Consider the following 18,684-nt stretch of genomic DNA (forward strand, 5'->3'; position numbering starts at 1 on the left):
TGTTGACAGGTCCGCGTTTTGACATTATTTTGAGCAGCAATTATTTCCCCACGCCATCAAAGTTGAATTATTAATGTCCTGTATTGTACAGCAACTCATAAACCGCCGCAGAACAAACCAAAAAGACCACGTCCCCCCCAGGCCGCGAACACACCCCCCCCCCCCCCCCAAAAAAAAAAGCAGCATATCGTTATTTATTCATCAGAAACGGCGTTTAATACAATTTAAGCAATTTCGAGATGTATAAAAAAATAAACTAAGATAATGGACGAGGTTGAGCAACTGCTGGCACAGCAGTACGAGTGACTGAACTCAAAGCATGGACCCTAACTTTACACTTCTTCCTGTTACACAAACACAAACACACAAACACACAATACAATAAAATAAACCATTAACGACCAACAACGTGAGACGGAGAGCAGCCGGGTTGTGTACACCTTAATAAAACGGCGTGTGCAAATGACCTCATAACGACATTATCGGGGTCTCGCTGTCTGATTATATATATATATACGATATAATATAATCGGGCGCATCTCGTTGGCACTGATATATAGATATTAATAATATCTAGTGGCAGTTTTTGCTTGGCAAACAACCCCCCCAAAAAATTATGAGTAATAAAAGCAGACCACATTATATAACTCCGTCCCTTTGTGAATAGATTCGGTAAGATCCGTTTTTTTTTAATTATTTTTAAATGTGCATACTCCTTGCAGTTCCTTGAATTCGTCTGCAGACCCTGGGACTTAGGCAAAACTCCGAGATTCGGCCAGATCATAATAAAATTTTTAAATGTGCAATACCTCCGTTGCAGGAACTTGAACGTGACTCGAGTTATATTTAATATTATAAAAAAAAAAAAACAAACAAAACAAAAAAAAAAAAAAAAAAAACTAGGATCTAGGAACGGTCGGACATTGAAAACAATTACATGACGTTGAATACAAAATAAAGTTATCCTACCTTTTTTTTTTTTTTATAAAACGCCCATCTTAAAACTTGAGTGAACAGGGGCTTCGTTTTCAGTACATGATTTTTTTTTTTTTTTTTTTCTTCCAGACTACAGAGCTGAAGTTGACGTGAAACACATTTGGAGCAGCAGGAAATGACGCAAAAGAAAAGCAATATATAGAGTCAGGTTGAGCCAGTTGCAAGCATGGGAAACAGGCTGGCATTGCACCAGATCTGATCTGTAAAACACTGGATTGAGTTCATGGTGTTACCGGGGCGCTGAAGGGCTGGATTGCAAAAAAAAAAAAAAAAAAGCCGTTGTTTCTGTTAGTTGTTTCCAAAAAAAGCCCCCCTCCTGCTTTGAAAATACAGAGCTAACGTCAACAGGGGCCTCTATGCAGCCATTTCCCGTTGTTGTATACGGTGTCTGCGTGATTTGGCTGCGTGATTGTTAATAATAATAATAATAATAATAATAATAATAATAATAATAATAATAATAATAATAATAATAATAATCGTGTTTATGATTACGTGTTGGGAGGGATTATATTTAGTGGAAAATGCGGCCATTTGCCCCTTAAAGGATATACGGGGAAACGGCATTCCCAGCTAAACGGCAATTAAGAAGGGTAGTGATTACAGTTTAATGCAATCGAGTTTAAAACGGGTTTTGTAGCTGCTATGTTAAAACAGCCCTGAATAAAGGGGAGGTGCTACCAGGTTTCACCAGAAAAGTAAACTCGGCTGTGACAAGAAACAGGACGGACAACGCCTGGACGATGACTTGTAACAACACACACACACACACACACACACACACACAAACTTCAGATAGGACAGGGAAGTAAAACATTCTGTGCTCTACCAGACGGCGAGAAACCAGTAATCGCTGTACAAAAGGCTGCACCTGATCCCATGTTTGTGACTATTTAGTGACTTACATTCTATATAAACTTGTGTTAATTCATGCAGCGTCAGAGCGCTTTGAGTAATCGTGTGCTTTTGAGGAGTGTCTCCTGCATAACCCAATAAAAACGACAAACGTATCACAGGACTTCAAGTATCTTTATTTTACCGCCTACTTAATTTTTTTTTACCCACGTCACTTTTCAACATCAGCTTCTTTTAATAAGCCCTTTTCAACTTCAATAGCAAACACGCATTTCAATTTAAAACACAGGCTAGTACACTAAAGAAAGTGCTCAGTTTGCATGCCTTGATCGCAGGAAATCTGTTACACTCGCACTTCCAAGGTCATTTCACCTTGGCACATGTTGAATGTTTGGAAAAAAAAAACCCTGTGGTTTTCTAATACATACAAATTATTACTGCTCGTTGTGAGCCATAGTTATTCCATGTAGTTCTCCTATTTGACTAAAGGTATTACTCTGCATAATTACTGCGTGTGGTCTAGAATGGCTATGACATCACCACCCTATCCTGAGCTAAACCGTGCTGCCTCATGACATCACCAAGGGTTCTAACCCTGAAATCAATTACAAACATTCTCAAATTTATTTTTAAATAGATTTCACCTTGTAAACCTCTTTTTTTTTTTTTGTTATTCAACTAAAAGTCGTTGAAAAAGTTCAAGGAAACGAGGTGAGTTTCATTGCAAAGGTTTCATTTAAAAAAAAGGCGTGTTCCAAGAGAACAGGTGTTTTACTTGTGAAAATTCCAATTAGGCTAGAATGAATCTTGAATGTGGCCATGTATTTTAACTGAGGTCTAAATACCTTACGAAAGGGTAATTGTTTTATATCAAAAAAGTAAAAGATAAATAAATAATCCTCATGACATAACTGAAAAGTTAGTTCATGTCACTTCTGAGTGGCTCACAGAGAAGACATACACTGAAAACACCCTATTAAGAAATGCAATGTAAAAACATGACTGTTAGTGGTGAGTGATACTAAATACTTTAACATACCAAGTGACTACTGGAAGCAAAGCTTTTTACTAGCCCCTCAGGTTACAATAAACTCCCTGCAGAACTGACATCCACAGCGCCACTTTCTCATTTTAAGAGTGCTGCTTGGCCATTTGAGCCAGCTTTGTGCGTTTCTTTTAGAACTGCACATTTCAGACCTATCCCTCTGCATGGTGGGTAACGTGTCTGAGGTTATCAGTGTATGTTTCTGGAGTTGGCTCTGTAGAAACCCCACAAGGCTGATTTATCAGTGGAATGGAGGTTTCCTCTTGTATCCTCAGAATGACGCAGTACCCACAGTTCCAGCTGTGGCGCTTATATCCAGTGCTTGACGAATTCTTCCAATCCCTCTGCCGAAACATCTTCCCGGACAGAGAGGCGGGAAAGGGAGAGGAGCTGAGGACGTCATTTTTCCGAGATATCCGACAGGAAGGAACATTCTCTGCCCCTGTACCATAACTTCTTCAACCCTGTCACCTACGAGCTCCCTCCTTCCACAGACAGCGCCCCCCGCTGGCCAGCAAAGGGAGCTCAGCTTAGCTGCTTTGACTCCTGGGTTTATAACCTGAAGGACCTGGGCTTTACTAGAAGACATCTCTTGCATGAGACCGCCCCCATGTCCTACAGAATGCCTTCTTCAACCTATGTCTCCAGCACTTCTATTTATCCTGCTTCAGTGGTAAATGTATAGTTTTGATACTTCGCACGTGTATATAAATGAAATTCTTGTTATTTAGTTCAAAGTCTGTTCTTCTGGTTCCTTGCGCACCTTGAAAGAAGTTCTTCTTAATGGAAGAATTACACATCGTACCTGTCACACTTTTCCACTATGTTAACCCTTACATACGCACTCTTGAAGTTACAGGATGGAATTTTGCTTTTAGAATACAATACCTGGTATTGTTAATATGTCTGTGTAGCGTGTCTCTTATTGTGTATAAGAGATGTCATCGTGTGCAGGTTGGGTGACTGGACCGTCATGCTGACCCACTACGATTTGATTCACTTACTTTGTGCCCACAGGACCAGAAAATTGAATAACTTTGTCATAATAACTGCTAATAAGTTTACCATGGTAATTTTGCAGTTTCCCCCATGCTAAAACAGGTTTAATGATCTGGTGTAAGACTTATCTAAAACGTTTGCCTTGCAGCGTATTGGATCTCAAAAGCTACACAGCGAGTGGAAGTACACGACCGGTGAGATTAGTGGAATTACAGAATAGACTTTAAACTTTTACGACCTGAACTTCAAGGCTACACCTTTTTTTTTTTTTTTTTTTTTTTTTTTTTACGATCGCTTTCGTCACCGTTGAAATTTGAGAGCTGTGATTTAACACAGGATGACGAGCGTTCGTTCTTTGATCTTGCTAAACCAGAAAATGAAAAGATTATTTAATGTTAGTGTTACGCACCTCTTTGTGCTGTTTGTGTAACGTGTTGAAATCCACACAACATCATATAAGGATGTGGACTCAGTGGTTTTGTATCTCATTTGCTTTACCTCATATGTGCACAAGTCTTTAATCATTTCTATGTCCGAAAAACTTAATCCCTAAACCCTGTAATCTAATTTGAGAACAGACACCGGGGGGAAAAAGAAAAAGTCTGAATAAATTTACAGAAGTCAGTCAATTTTAGATACTTTAGGATAACAGAAACCAAACAAGCATGGGTGGGGTTGAATGGCCACCTCTCTTACAAGCAGTGACAAAAGAATTAAATTATCAATCTGTACAAAACTGGGAGTAAAAGGCAGATACCAGACGATTAGTAATTGCTTGGTTCTAGAAACACAACATTATCAAATTTGTGAGAAGAAACTTTCAATCAGCACACACAGTCAATAAACGCCAGTTAACAATCTACAGATTTCTGATCTGTTTGTTGACTGGGGATAACGGCACAAGCCCAGCGGGAAGAAACACACGCACTCGAAATCCCAGACCGTCTCATTATTTGTAAAACTCGTGCTCCTGCTCGTCTTTCTTAATGACCGTTTTGTACGCCTTCTCGAAGTCCTTGGCCAGCACGATGTAGCGATTCTCTCGCACGGCCAGCATACCAGCCTGTCGGGAAAGTGGAAAGAAAACCATAAGGGTGCTGTAGAGGTTAGCGGTTCTGCTGGACATTTTTTTAACTGCAGCTCTGGCCAAAAGTTTAGCATCACCCTACAGAATGAAGTAATGTTGCTTCATGAAACCTGCTGGAATAATGTCAAGTTAACGTGAATTACAAACTGCCGCTTTGGAGCCCCCCCCCCCCATATACCGACAAAAACTGAAAAGATGTGACGTGGAAATCTAACATGAAATAGTATTGTACTACTGCGATATCATTTTGTAGTTTCTTTGATTACATGATGTGAAATAAAAGATCTAAAAATTATATTTCTACAGTTTTGTTTTTATTTTAAAATTTAAATGGCTCAATCCTAAACTTCAGTCCATAGCTGTATATGACTAGTTGTAAACTCAATTTGAAAATGTTGGACCCTGCTCTGCGCAACTAGTTGTTATAATGCTGACAAATGCACTCAAATCACAACACCTACAAACTTAGGATGGAGGCAATAAAAAACTAAAACTATATGAATATAACTTAGAGCTTTTATTTACCTTAATGTAAGCAAAGAAACTATAAAACGATAATCGCAGAAAGTCTTCCGGAAGCCATAATACTAAGCCAGTGTTTCATGTTTGATTTCAAAACGTTCCCCTTTTTTTTTTTTTTGGGGGGGGGGGGGGGGTCGGGGGGGGGGGGGGGAGGTCCTTTTCGTTCAGCTTATGGGGGGAAAACTGCAAAGCGGTGTGCAATTCAATATGTTAACCTAACATTACTCCAGCAGGTTTCATTCAAACTTAGCAAGCTCATTCTGCAGGGTGATGCAATGCTTTTGACCGTAGCTGTGCCACCTGTTCCTGTTTTCTACGACACTTACCTCTTGGCAAATTGAGTTGATGTCTGCACCGGTAATCTTATCAGGCCGAGCCACATCTGAGGAGGACTGTCAAGAAACTTTCTGACGTTCCTCTTCCTGGAGCAAGTTCCCAGCTTTGAAACTGCTTCACCCGTAAGAATGCATTCTAAAGCGTAGTCCACTTTGTATTCGTACAAGATGCCTGTGTATTTTATATATTTGTTTCCCTGGCTCTTTGGAAACGTGTACAATGCTTTGAGGCATGCCTGTAAATGGATAAGAATTGACTCTGAAAACTCCAGTATCCCTCGACAAGCCATCTATGTAAATGCCGGTGTGGAAAGTATACGGTACTGTATTAGTATGGTTGTGTATTAGTACACATGACTAAAAGCACTTCCATTTAAAGAAGAAATAAACAGCAATACAAACTGTTGATTTACCCGATTTCACTCAAACGCAAAGACTGAGTGGTATGCAAATCATGCTTTAAAAATCGTGTTTAAACCTAAAACCAGAACCCTTACTCTGGAGGAATGCATGGGGATGGGTGCACACTTGGAACTATATCATGTAACCTCAGTCTTTCAACAAATCTATAATTGATACGAACAATTTCTCATATTAAACAGCATGCCAATTTAGCACACCAGGGTCGCGTTATGCACTGCGACGTGCGTGGCATTTGATTCTGCGTAATTACGATCTGCACTGTAGTGTAACTTCAGTGAATCCATGCCAACAGACGGCTGTGGGCTTGCAAAAGGATACAGTCCTCAAGGTCGACCTCCTCGGACAGGTTCATCTTGCTGGTGATGGTGGAAAAGACCAGACGCTTCTGCCGGCGGTCAGGAAGCGGGAACTCAATCTTCCGGTCAAGTCGGCCGGGCCTGAGCAGAGCGGGATCCAGCGTGTCTGCCCTGTTGGTGGCCATGATCACCTGCACCACACACACACGCACAGAGCCATTGCTACACACTGTACTATTAATGAGTCATTCAGAACCATGCTTTTACCCAAAGTGACTTACAGAGACTAGGGGGTGAACTATGTATCAACAAACTGATTGAGAAGCAATCTGCCCGCCTATTGCGCTTGCCTTGACATTGACGTTCTGGTCGAAACCGTCCATCTGGTTCAGCAACTCCAGAAGGATCCTCTGGACCTCTCTGTCAGCTGCAAAGAGACCACAGAACGCTTTGAGTAAAGAATTTTGAGTTCTTTACAAACGGTTTGATGATTTATTAGAAAAGGAAAGAAGTAATGGTTGAAATATATTAAGCATTTGTCCCGGCATTACAATAAAATAAAAAATCCACATGCAGCTCATCCCAGCTGTGTACCTCCTGTCTGTGCATCAAATCTCTTGGTGGCAATGGCGTCGATCTCGTCAATGAAGATGATGGCGGGGGCGTTCTCCTTGGCCAATCGGAAGACGTCTCGCACCATCCGGGGTCCCTCCCCCAAGTACTTCTGGACAAACTCCGAGCCGACGACTCTGATAAACGCAGCTGAGAGGACAGACGCACGCACACGCACACGCACACACACAAGGCAATGGTTAAGAATTAGCTTCCTATCTGCCAAACCTTTTAAACCAGACTGTAGCTGAAAAGTAAGATGACACACACTGACTGCCAGTAATGTTGTTATTGTGAAAATTTCCAGTGATGAATGCATTAGCTGGTCTGTCAACTTGCTTCACTGAATTTTTATCTTGATATAATTTTAGTGTTTTATACCCCTATTTAATCCACAATGATTTAACACTAAATCATAAATGGTATAGATAAAGTTAACCCAAGACATTACTTCAAATTTAGCACAGAGAAGAACAAAAGGGCATAAATAGAAGCTGAGTAAAAGTTTAGAACAGAAGGTAGGAAGCACTTTTTTACACAGAGAGTTATAAATGTATGGAATAGCCCATCAGGTGAAGTAGCAGCGTCTAAAACACTGGGACCATTGAAAAAAAAAAAAAAGGACTAGATTCTGAGTTTTTAAATTAGTCTGTCCGTTCCATTCCATCTCCCAGTAGATGAGAAAGTTGTGCTAACAAGGGACAAGCCTTGATGGGCCGAATGGCCTTCTCTTGCTTCCAAACTTTTCTTATGTTCTCATTACAAAAGTCACTGAACGTCCCCACTCCTCAGCAGCCATGCAGGTCTCAGCTACTTCAGGATTGCTAGCTGGTTAAATCGGCTGCTGTTCTGGCAAACTGGAGAACCAAGCAGAACACCAAGGGCTCACTAAGGAGATAGGAGTGAGGTAGTTCTCAAAAATCCAGAACGAAACCAAAAGCATTTCCCTGCCCGGTCAGTTTTACCTGTGGTGTGATGGGCTACTGCCTTCGCCAACATGGTTTTCCCACAGCCAGGAGGCCCGTACATCAACACCCCTCTAGGGGGATCGATTCCGATCTGACAAGAAAAAGAAGGCAGGCATTACTAGGCTGTGGGACACAGCTAACGCAGAGAGGATATCCTTGCAGACGGGGGTTGAAACCGATGGCTCAGAACTTATGCTCATAATAATTAGATCATACTGCCCCCTTGTGGAGCTTCCAGTGCATTCAGATCAACTCGTATGTCGAAATGGCCAAGAGGCGAACTGAACCATCATATATATGCACAGTTCAGTGATTTTAGGGTTGTACAGATCCTGCATTTCCCCATTCCCCTGCCCTGGTACCTGTTTGTAGAGTTCAAAGTGTGTCAGAGGAAGCTCTACGGCCTCCCTGACCTCTTGTTTCTGGATGTCCATTCCTCCGATGTCCGAGTACAACACATCTGGCTTCTGATCTGGAGCAAGAACGCAAAAACAAAACCCCAAAAATCCTGCATATCAAACCGAACCCCCAACAAAACTACAACAGAAATATCACAAACTTTACTGAGCCACTAAGAAGTACATGCCTCCACCCTAGTCAGATGCAGAAAACGTAAATTGTAACATGCATCCTTTATTGTATTTATTTAGATGCACGTTCTACCTTATTTCATGTATCTTACTACACATCACGCAAACAATTGCGATCCCCCCCCCCCCCAGAAACACATAGCTTGCACACCAAGCGTTATTATTCGCACTCCGACAAAGATACGTTGCTGAAAAGGTTGTCCACTTGATTAAGACACAATTGCCCACAAGTGGGTTTTTTGACGTCGCTTTACCCGAAGTGAGCATCACGATGCTGCTGTCTGCCTCTGGGGGCAACACGTCCACCAGGGCATTGCTGTGCTTGTGCAGGGCCACCGAGGCATTGGGCTTGAGCAGCTCCCTGTCTATCGTACTCAGGATACGCACATAGTAGTTTGATCCTGAAAGTAGAAAGATAACAGGCAGGCAGTTAAGAAACATGGGTTTTTAAAACATTTTAAACATTGGAGTTTAAAAAAAGAATCCGCTCTGTGGTTAAAACAGTGTTTTGGGGGGGGGGGTGCAGATATGAAATTGAGGGTTATAATAATAATAATAATTTAATTATATTATATAGTGCCTTTCATAATGGACCACCATCACAAAGCGCTTTACAAGTTTTTTAAGACTTCTTTGTAGAGGGTTATGTAAATAATAAAAAGATTATGCTTGTTTGGTTTTTGGGGGACTACCATCAAAAGGCTTTTTTTTGGTACGGGGGGGGGGTTGTCTAAGTGGCAGGGAGCGGTCGGCTTAGATGTGACGGGAAGGTGGAGGGTTAAGTGACTTGCTCCGTGTTGTTTCACAATCAAGTGAACGAAGCTTAGTGTGGAGCCATTTGTCACCGACTGGTACTAAAAACCTTGGGAGCACACATGCCTTTAGAATCTTAAAATCTCACCAAGTTACCATCACAAAGCGCTTTACAAGATACGAGACTAGGGTGTGTGAGCTATGCGTCAGCTGCAGAGTCGCTTACAACAACATCTCACCCCAAAGACGGAGCACAAGGAGGTTAAGTGACTTGCTCGGGGTCACACAGTGAGACAGTGGCTGAGCAGGGATTTGAACCGGGGACCTCCTGGTTACAAACCTGTTTCTTTAACCACTGGACCACACAGCCTCCTTATATCAGAAAATACATCTTAAATCACCCAGTAAACAGCACCAGTAATCCCTGTAAGCCTTCAAATAGAACAGGGTACAAAACAATCAATCAATCATGTTTAAAAATCGAGGCCCGCAGTATAAAAATCCAGTATAAAATAACGGATTCACCGTGGCACCCCTGCAGGACTCCAGCGATTACCTGTGGTGGAGCCCACGATGGCAGTGTTCTGGTCGACGGCCTCCAGGAACTGCCCGATGACCAGCGGGATGCTCTGGATCCTCTTGACCTCCTCCTGAGCGTGCAGGAACTCCTTCTTCAGGTTCTTCTGCTCATCCTTGATGTACTCCTCCTGGACCTCCAAAAACTCCAGTTCCTGCTGCAGCTTCTATGAGAGATCAGCCAACACAGGCACCGCTGACACGGACACTGTCTGAACCCAGTCTGCATCGATAGCTTGTGCATCAGAAATAGCTCATCTCTAGAGCTCAGCCAACAGCTACGGTCAAACATTTTGGAATTTTAGGATTGAGACAGAATAGCAGCAGTACAGTATTTCATGTTAGATTTCAAAATTTCACATTATCAGTTTTCTTTGTTAAGTATATGGGGGCAAAAACTACAAAACGGAATGTAATTTAACATTGTTAGCGTAACATTATTCAGCAGGTTTTATTTGACTTTATGAAGCAAAGTGTGTTTATTCTATGGGGCGTTGCAAAGCCTTTGACCACTGCTGTATTTCTAAAACACAAGAGAGAGAGCTCAAACTTCTGTCACTTCTAGGGTATGAAGATGAACAAACTCACTGTCTGAACTCCACAATATATTGTAGTATATTTTCACCTTGTAGCGGCTGTAAAGATCTTCCAGGTCCTCTGGCTCCGGAGCCAGGAAGGAGAAACCAGTCTGAGGCCGGGAAGAGGCCGGGACTGCGATCTCTTCCTTCAAACACAACATGACACTCGCAATGGTACATTAATGCTTGAAATTTTAAGGTAGTATTTTGTTTTATTTTTCACACGAAGTATTAAAAAAAAAAAAAAAAAAAAAGACTAACTTACGTAACGGATTACAGGTAACATTTAAAAATCAATTCAACTCCACAATAACACAGCTAGTCAAACGCTATCCCCAATGTACAATAACGAAAAAACAAAACAAAAAACACACACAAACTTCAGTAGACAACACAGTAAATAGACTCCTTTTCAGAACAATAATAATAATAATAATAATAATAATAATAATAATAATAATAATAATAATAATAATAATAATAACCAGGCCTAGTATATACAGTGGGATGAATCTGCACCTTTTTCATTCTGAATTGCATTTGAGTAACTATTTAAACATTGTCTTCGATTTGTCTCCGTCCCGACGTGTCAGTATATAAATACACAGCATGCTACTCACACTTTAAAATAAGTACGTTAGATATTAGCTGTTACCTGACATTTCTCAACAGCTATCCCAATCTCCTCCATTATTATTTCTTCTGCTATGTCTTTACCATCGCACACGCATACCGGTCCGGAAATACCGTATGAACACGCAGAGCATCCTGGGGATTGTAGTTTTTTAAACACAATATAACGTGTTTGTCAACCTGGTGTTCTGTAATATTATCATTACACTTACAATGTGTGTTAGCGTATAGCCCTGTATATTGAGAAAGTATACGCACGGAAAGAGGCAATTTTGTCTACCTAAGCTTATCCGGTTCCTAGTCGGTGATTGATCTCAGAATTTTGTCAAATTGGGTCTTAAAGGATCCGAGTGATTCTGCCTCAAGACTAGGTAAACCATTCCATACTGTATTGGCGTGGGTTGTCAAGCCCCAGATGTGTCTGTGTTCTGGGCTTTCTCTCTCTGTAGCTTAATATCCTTGAGATTTCATGGTTTAGGTATGTAAACATATAATAATACTCTTTATTTAGCGCCTTTCACTGTGGACCTCCATTACAAAGCGTTTTACAGGATGCGAGACTAGGGTGTGTGAACTATGCATCAGCTGCAGAGTCACTTCCAGCAACGTCTCACCCCATTCTTCTTCTTCTTCTTCTTCTTCTTCTTCTTCTTCTTCTTCTTCTTCTTCTTCTTATTCTTTGACAGATGCCTTTATCATTATCCATATACATAAACTGTCTACGGAAATACGTATATATTATATATATATATATATATGTCATATCGAATGTCATTCGCGTTTACTAGTAAGCGCAAAATGCTACTAATGATGCAAAATCCTTGTTTTACAACAATGTTTAATCATATACTTGCATTGCAACTAGTGTACATAATAATAGTGCAATAGTGCAAGGATAGTGCATCAGCTGAAGGTCCAGTAACGTGGTGCTGAGGTCAGGGGAGTCCAGGGCAGAGCAGGGCTGCATCCAGTGCATTCTAAACAGGTCAGTCCTCAGGAGGCGGTGGAAGGCAGTGAGAGACAGGGCAGTCCTGGGGTTGTACAGAGAAACCCCTGGATTGCGATACACTCAGTAGTTTAAGTTAAATAACGCCCTTTTGAAATTTCATCACAATTTGACAAGGGTTGACTAAACAGACTGTCAGACGAACCAACAAATCGACTCTATACACCCCTAGATTATGATACAGACAGTGTAAGCTGAATAAGGAACACAGGCCGTCCTCCACATTTTCCCTGACGCGAGGAGTCGACTGCTGTGACTCTCCTTTTCAAACTCATGAAAGAAATGCGAGCAAAACACCAAAAGCACTTCGACTAAAGGAAACAGTCTCCAGTAATGCTATTATTGCGGTAAGGTAAAAACATTTATTTCAAGATCTTGGTTAGCAATCTTTTTTTTTTTTTTTTAATAAAAGCATAGTTTTTTCAACTTTATGAATATGGCAATACTTTTGATCGCTAAAGAAGCGAAACAAATTATCTGAAGCCTTGCTTAATGATGACAGACCTAGTTAAGAAGTGTTTGTAACAACAATGTGACAAGTTAAAAGCAGGATGTGACAAGTCTGTTTCTATGAAATAGAGAACAGCGACGTTTCCTTTAAATCGCTTGTAATCTAAAGGCAATGACCACTATATACCCTGTTAGAGAAAGTAGAATTAATTTCTCAGGCAGAATTAGAAGAACAAAACAAGTTACCAGTAACATTTAAAAAATATGAGTCATATAAAAATGATTATCAGTCACAAGGAACGGGAAGCCCAAATACTTAACAAGTGACAGTTATAGGTAGGAAATACTTATTTTAAATCACCTGGCTTCACAATAAGGCAAAGTGAAAATGGATTTGTATTCAGCTAAACGTGTTTCTTATTTACAACATCTTAAATGTAACCTTAACTTAAAACTAATGGGCGAGGGAGGGAGGTTGTAAACGCAGAGTGCTGTTTGTGTCTTTTTTTACTTTACCCGTTTTCTGTTTCCTGTTTGATTCACTCTTAATTAACCGCTAATGTATTTCACGACGATAGCTTTAATAGAATTGTTTTCTTAATTAAAACATGCTTTGGTGGAGGAGCTCCGAACTGACTGCTACTCGATGGCCTTTGATATAAAAAAATAAGGTACACTGTGTCTCTAATTACTGTGTATTTGCATAGCAGTTAGTAAATGTACGTGTGCGGACACATATATTAACTACAATGTTATTACGCATAGTTACACTGTATCAAATGCGTAAATATATTTGCAAAATAGAAGTAAGTATACAATTGTATCGGAAAAGGATTAGGGTTAGAGTTTGTTAGAATCAAGATTTAAAAACAAAACAAACAAAAAAAAACAATTCTCCACTAAAGGTCAACTTTTTATAAAACTCAAAATGAGACGAGTTTTCCATCACAAGTGACGTGTTTTTTAACTGTAGAAAAACGGCCAAGTTTTTAACTGTGTGCCATCAGCTGACACATTTCCATCGTCTCTTTGAAAGGTGTTCTGAGTCTCTATCAATCTGCAAACAGGCGTTACAAAAGAGATCCCCAGCGTTCATGTAGAATTGATATTTAGAAATGAATTGACCGACCTCCAATATCTTTCTGGAGAACCACTTATCCAGTTGTTTGAAACTTGGTATAAATGCTATTCGGCATAAGGTATTGAGAGTAATAGATTCTGGAGATGTAAGCGAGTGTCTATCTGTTCCTACATACAGCTGTCTGTGTGTCTCATGAAACTTGTATTTTTGTAACGCGGTTTAGCATAAGTTACGGAGACTGCCGGATTTTGGGGATATAGAGGGCTGTCTGTCTGTCTGTCTGATCATCCATCCATCGTTGTGCCACGCTTTCATGTTTGCATGAAACTAAAAACACGCTGTTGTAGTATCTGCAGCGTAATGAAGTTAGATGGAAATGCATCGCCACTTTCACTTCTTGAGAATCTAATTTTTCCTTCTCATTTTGATCTGACATGAGTCTCAAATGCTTATCCTCAAACCACTGCTGGAGTTGACAAAGGTAAAACACGCATGGCTTGGTAGAGGTGGCATGTCTTTGAAGGGACACATTTGATTGCTGGCGATTGTGTGCGGAACCAAAAAAACGGAACAGATTACAGTGCAGTATCTTAATAATTTATTTGAGACGTGAAAGAGACGGGATGAGTAGTGCGTGTTCATGTGAAATAAGTTCATTTCTCTGCTAGCGGTTCAGTTTCTAGAGAATTGTGCGGCTTGTTGTGATGTGATGTCTTCTCTGTTCTTGCAGTGCTGTCGAGCTTGACATTAAAATGCATCTGCTGGCTCTCGTGTGTTTAAGTCTGCTGCAAGATAAGTGCTGCTAGTTTTTGACAGTTTGTGTGTGTGTGGGGGTGGGGGGGGGGGGGGGGGGGGGGGGGGGGGGGGGGGGGGGTGGGGGGGGGGGGTCAGTGGCAGGACACTGTGCGCTCAGTTGCAGCTGAGTGTGAATAATTTAAATCTTGTTATAACAAGTATGACTCCTCCAACAAATGATGCCAAACAGTCACATGGCTGCGTGGGAGGTTTGACTTTGGTTCATGTTTGGAAAGATAATGGGAAAGAATGCTGGTGCTGTGGAAAAGCTCAACGGTATACATTTAGATCTACGTAAAAAAAATGTAATAATTCAATGATAGCCAAGGCTTTTTCAATGTACGCATTCAAACTTATAGATGATATATAAGCTGAATTTATTTAGAATCTATGAAACACTATGCAATGGGTTTAAATTAGGAATAGAAAAGAAACACGTCGCCACAAATGATAACGTGCAGGAGACGTTGTTTAAGATGCCTGATTAAAGCATAAAGCGGTCTGACATTTTCACACGAGTGCCTATTGTTTCTACACTGAGTGAAAATTGAAATTCTCCCATCCAGTGGTTTTCATGCAGGGAGGTATATAAAGGCTATAAATGACAAATCTTGAAGCGTTCTGTAAAAAAATGTGCACGCTGCTGGTTAAAACAAATAGAAACAAAACCTGACAGCATACATATTTAATATATGTATCTGAAATGCTCTTTGTTCGATCCACGTCTTCTGTTCCACACCCAGTACAATTCGCTTCATGTTTTTGAATACCTGTACTAATTCTATGAGTAAGATTGTGAAACTGACAGCAGAAATGAACTAACCCACAAAAATCAAAACGCTTTGATGCTTCTGGCTGCTTTGTGAAAAAGCTACTCGTTTTTAGACGGCCTAATAAGATTTGGAACGCAGTTTACACAGAGGAAATCCCACAAGAACAGCTAGGGGTATTCATATAGGGCCGTCCTGCATTATTGAAACTAGCAAATTGAGTGCAGACTTTTTCTTGCTGTTTTATTGATGCAAACGACACAGGCTTCGTTGAGATACCATTGAACTTGAGTCAACATGCTCTTCAAAATGTCTTGCTTATATTGCATGATTCTCTATGCAGGGATTTTAAATTATTTAGTAATCAGTGGGTATGACTTATGAGCTGGGTAGAAAAGACATCATACATACATACATGCATGCATGCATACATACATACATACATGAAGGATTATAAAGAAATTGTGCAGACTTTGAAATCTAGCTGGAAAAAAAAGAATGTGGTTTGACTGATGAAATTGCAAACAACTTTGCAAAGGGCTAAAATGAAGGTTGAGGTAACCCAGGGTTTATAAACCACAGAAAGCATGGGGCGGAACTGTGGGTAAGAAGCAGTGTGTTCAGTATAGAAATAAGAACGAGCCATCCTATCGAAGTTAAACAGAGCAGGAGCCTAGACTCTGCAGCAACAATACTTGACACAGGGTTAGGACTACAGAAATTAAATTAGTGGGGAGGGACAGACCACCGCTTCTACCCAGGATGCTTTGTCTCCTAGGACTGCTACACTATGTCAGACTACACATGCAGCTATGGCCAAAGGCTTTGCATCCCCTAGGATTTTAGGATTGAGACATCATTAAACACCTCTTGCTTAACCATTTAAATATATAACCTATAAATGTTACACTGGATCAGGGGTGGCCAGCCCTGGTCCTGGAGAGCCACAATCCTGCAGGTTTTCTGGGTATATTTAAATCGTCAATGGCTAAAGGCCTGGAAAAGTGATATGAAAGTTGGCAAATTATGAAAATAATTGGTTTGATTAAATAATTGAGAACTCTGGTGGAACGAAAACCAGAAGACCCTGCAGCTCTCCAGGATCAGGGTTGGCCACCCCTGTGCTAGATCTATACAAGCAGGTAACCCAGGAAAAATCCTATTGGGCAGATGAGTATTCTTTGAAATATATCTTGCAGGTACCCAAACTGTTCATATTTCCCAATGGCCGGACCTGGTGACTGCAGAGGAAGGAGGCAACGTCACTCTGAACTGCAACATCTCCTACATCAGCAAATCCATCAGGCGTGTACTGGTTCATTCCCGGGGCTGGGGATGACGACGACGACATCCCCCTGCACCCCTCTCCTGGATCCCAGTTCAAGGGACGAGTAGCCCTGACTGGAGAGGAGAACGCATCCATGCAGATCTATGAGCTGCAGCTCCAGGACTCCTGTAGGTATTACTGCATGCTGTCCTATGTGGAGGGGAACACTCCAAAGAGGACCTCCGGTGATGGAACACAGCTCTTTGTTCACGGTAAACACGGAGTCTGAGTTTAGATCATCCAGGTTACAAATTACATTGCCGTTTGCAATTTATGGGGCTGGGGTACCGCAAAAGGGCAATGTAATGTCCAATATGCATAATGTAGTAATGTTTTAATAAATAATCTATCACAGGAGTTTCCTGACTGAGCTTGGGTGAACTTGTGCCAACATGAACCCTGCCCTCAAAATCCCTTGCAGGTCCCCTTCTTTTCAACCAGACAGCCGAGAATCCATTTGTGCTGCACTGCGAGATCAACGTGGGCAACTCCACGGGGCTCAGCCTGGTGTTTCAGAGAAGAGGTAGAGAGATGGGTGAGGCGATGATAATCACACCAGTGGAGAACGGGTCATTCCTCATATCCCGGGAACTCTCTGTCACACCAGGAACATTGGAGGAATACCAGTGTCTATTGAAGCATAGCTCTGGGGTCTTTCTGCTGAAGAAAACCCTGGGTGTGGCTAAATTCTGTGAGTGTTGGCAGATTCCAAATTCCATGTATTTTATGAAACTTTGTGATTCATTAAAACACCACCCGGTGGCAAATAATAGTTTGCAGTGTAGCCTCCTAGGAAACAACAGAGGCTGCATTAAGTAACTGAGTGGCTCAGGGTGAGAATTACTCTCTAGTCGGATCACTGATCCGCTCTGCAGGACTCTGATCTGCTCAGGGGGAGCAGAACAAGGGCCGAATTAACCTATACACAAATTACGCTATAGCGTAGTGCCCCCAGCAGAACTGGGGCCCCTGCGAGGTTGCCTTTTGTTTAGGACATTTTACAAAAGATTTATGTATTCATTTATTTCAGTTTTAAATGTGCACAGTATGCCTTTAGAAAGTCTGCAAAATAGAAAAGTGCCTAATTTTGGTGTGAAACTGGAAACAGTTACCATGCACAGGCAGGATGGAAAATACTGTACAGAGACTGCGTCTGTATGTTTCACATGCTTTTTTTAAAAACATTTTTTTCGCAAACTGCACGGCCGAACGTGTATTTAAGAAAAATCCAGCCGTGCTCAGTTCTTCTTGGTGCTGTGAAAGAGGAAGGGCCGATAAGCGCGTTCTTTCACTGAGCTGCTCTGAGCGGCTCTCTTATTTATTTTACTTGTATTTCACAGTAAGTGTTTCTGTTTAACAGCTCACCAGCAGTTACTGCAATTGTCAGCAGGGTTGAGGGTCTATATTTCTGTCTGCATATCACGTGTGAACTAAAGTCTATTTTGTTCCTTTTTCAGATCCTGAAGCGTATCCACACCCTCTACTCCTCTATGTATGTATTGTAGTGTTCCCATTTGCAACACTTGTTGTTATATTGATATTAGTCTTCATAAAAACTAAACGCTGACAGATTGCAAGGTAGCTGTATATATATATTATATATATATATATATATATATATATATATATATATGGTGTATATTACACACAAATTGTTCTAATAACAAGTTAGAGTTGATAACATTGTAGAGTCTAGCCTAATTTTTACGAAATGTACTTTATCATTTACCATGATTTAACAAACACAAATACCACTTGGATACATGGTTATATTAAATAATTATAATATATATAAATTATTTTATTTAGCAGCATGCAGAAAATGTCAGCACGTCTCATGCAGCAAATGTGTCATAGTAAAATCTCCATTGTAAACAAAGGGATAATTTGATGTTCTTTGCCAGGGGTGAAATAAAGGGGCTTGTTACCAGGAGGTTCCTGGTTCAATCCCAGCTAAGCCCCTGGCTCCCTGTGTGTGACCCTGAGC

The 18,684-nt window shown here is 40.9% G+C and overlaps 1 protein-coding gene and 1 long non-coding RNA gene across 2 annotated transcripts; one reads left to right on the forward strand and one right to left on the reverse strand.

Moving 5' to 3' along the window:
- Positions 1 to 4,520: 4,520 nt before the first annotated feature.
- LOC121304421 (26S proteasome regulatory subunit 6B-like) lies at positions 4,521 to 11,387 on the reverse strand. Its single transcript, XM_041235566.1, has 11 exons — positions 11,291 to 11,387; positions 10,683 to 10,781; positions 10,038 to 10,224; positions 8,983 to 9,129; positions 8,501 to 8,610; positions 8,136 to 8,229; positions 7,153 to 7,320; positions 6,909 to 6,985; positions 6,581 to 6,749; positions 5,831 to 5,886; positions 4,521 to 4,958 (listed from the first exon to the last, which is right to left on the reverse strand). Exons 1-11 carry the CDS (start codon positions 11,324 to 11,326, stop codon positions 4,845 to 4,847), a joined length of 1,257 nt encoding a protein of 418 aa, XP_041091500.1. The 5' UTR covers positions 11,327 to 11,387; the 3' UTR covers positions 4,521 to 4,844.
- Positions 11,388 to 12,978: 1,591 nt separating this feature from the next.
- LOC121304120 lies at positions 12,979 to 17,810 on the forward strand. Its single transcript, XR_005947923.1, has 3 exons — positions 12,979 to 13,060; positions 16,570 to 16,909; positions 17,053 to 17,810. It is a non-coding gene; the product is annotated as an uncharacterized LOC121304120 (long non-coding RNA).
- The last annotated feature ends 874 nt before the right edge of the window (positions 17,811 to 18,684 follow it).

This window comes from Polyodon spathula, chromosome 37 (assembly GCF_017654505.1).
Source record: "Polyodon spathula isolate WHYD16114869_AA chromosome 37, ASM1765450v1, whole genome shotgun sequence".
Lineage (NCBI taxonomy): Eukaryota > Metazoa > Chordata > Actinopteri > Acipenseriformes > Polyodontidae > Polyodon > Polyodon spathula.

Excerpts from the sequence above, each read along its gene's own strand:
- LOC121304421 (XM_041235566.1), bottom strand. The coding sequence starts at position 11,326 with ATGGAGGAGATTGGGATAGCTGTTGAGAAATGTCAG. Across the intron at positions 5,887-6,580 it reads GGAGGTCGACCTTGAGGACT|ATGTGGCTCGGCCTGATAAG; the intron begins GTATCCTTTTGC and ends AGTCCTCCTCAG. Across the intron at positions 4,959-5,830 it reads TCAACTCAATTTGCCAAGAG|GCTGGTATGCTGGCCGTGCG; the intron begins GTAAGTGTCGTA and ends CTTTCCCGACAG.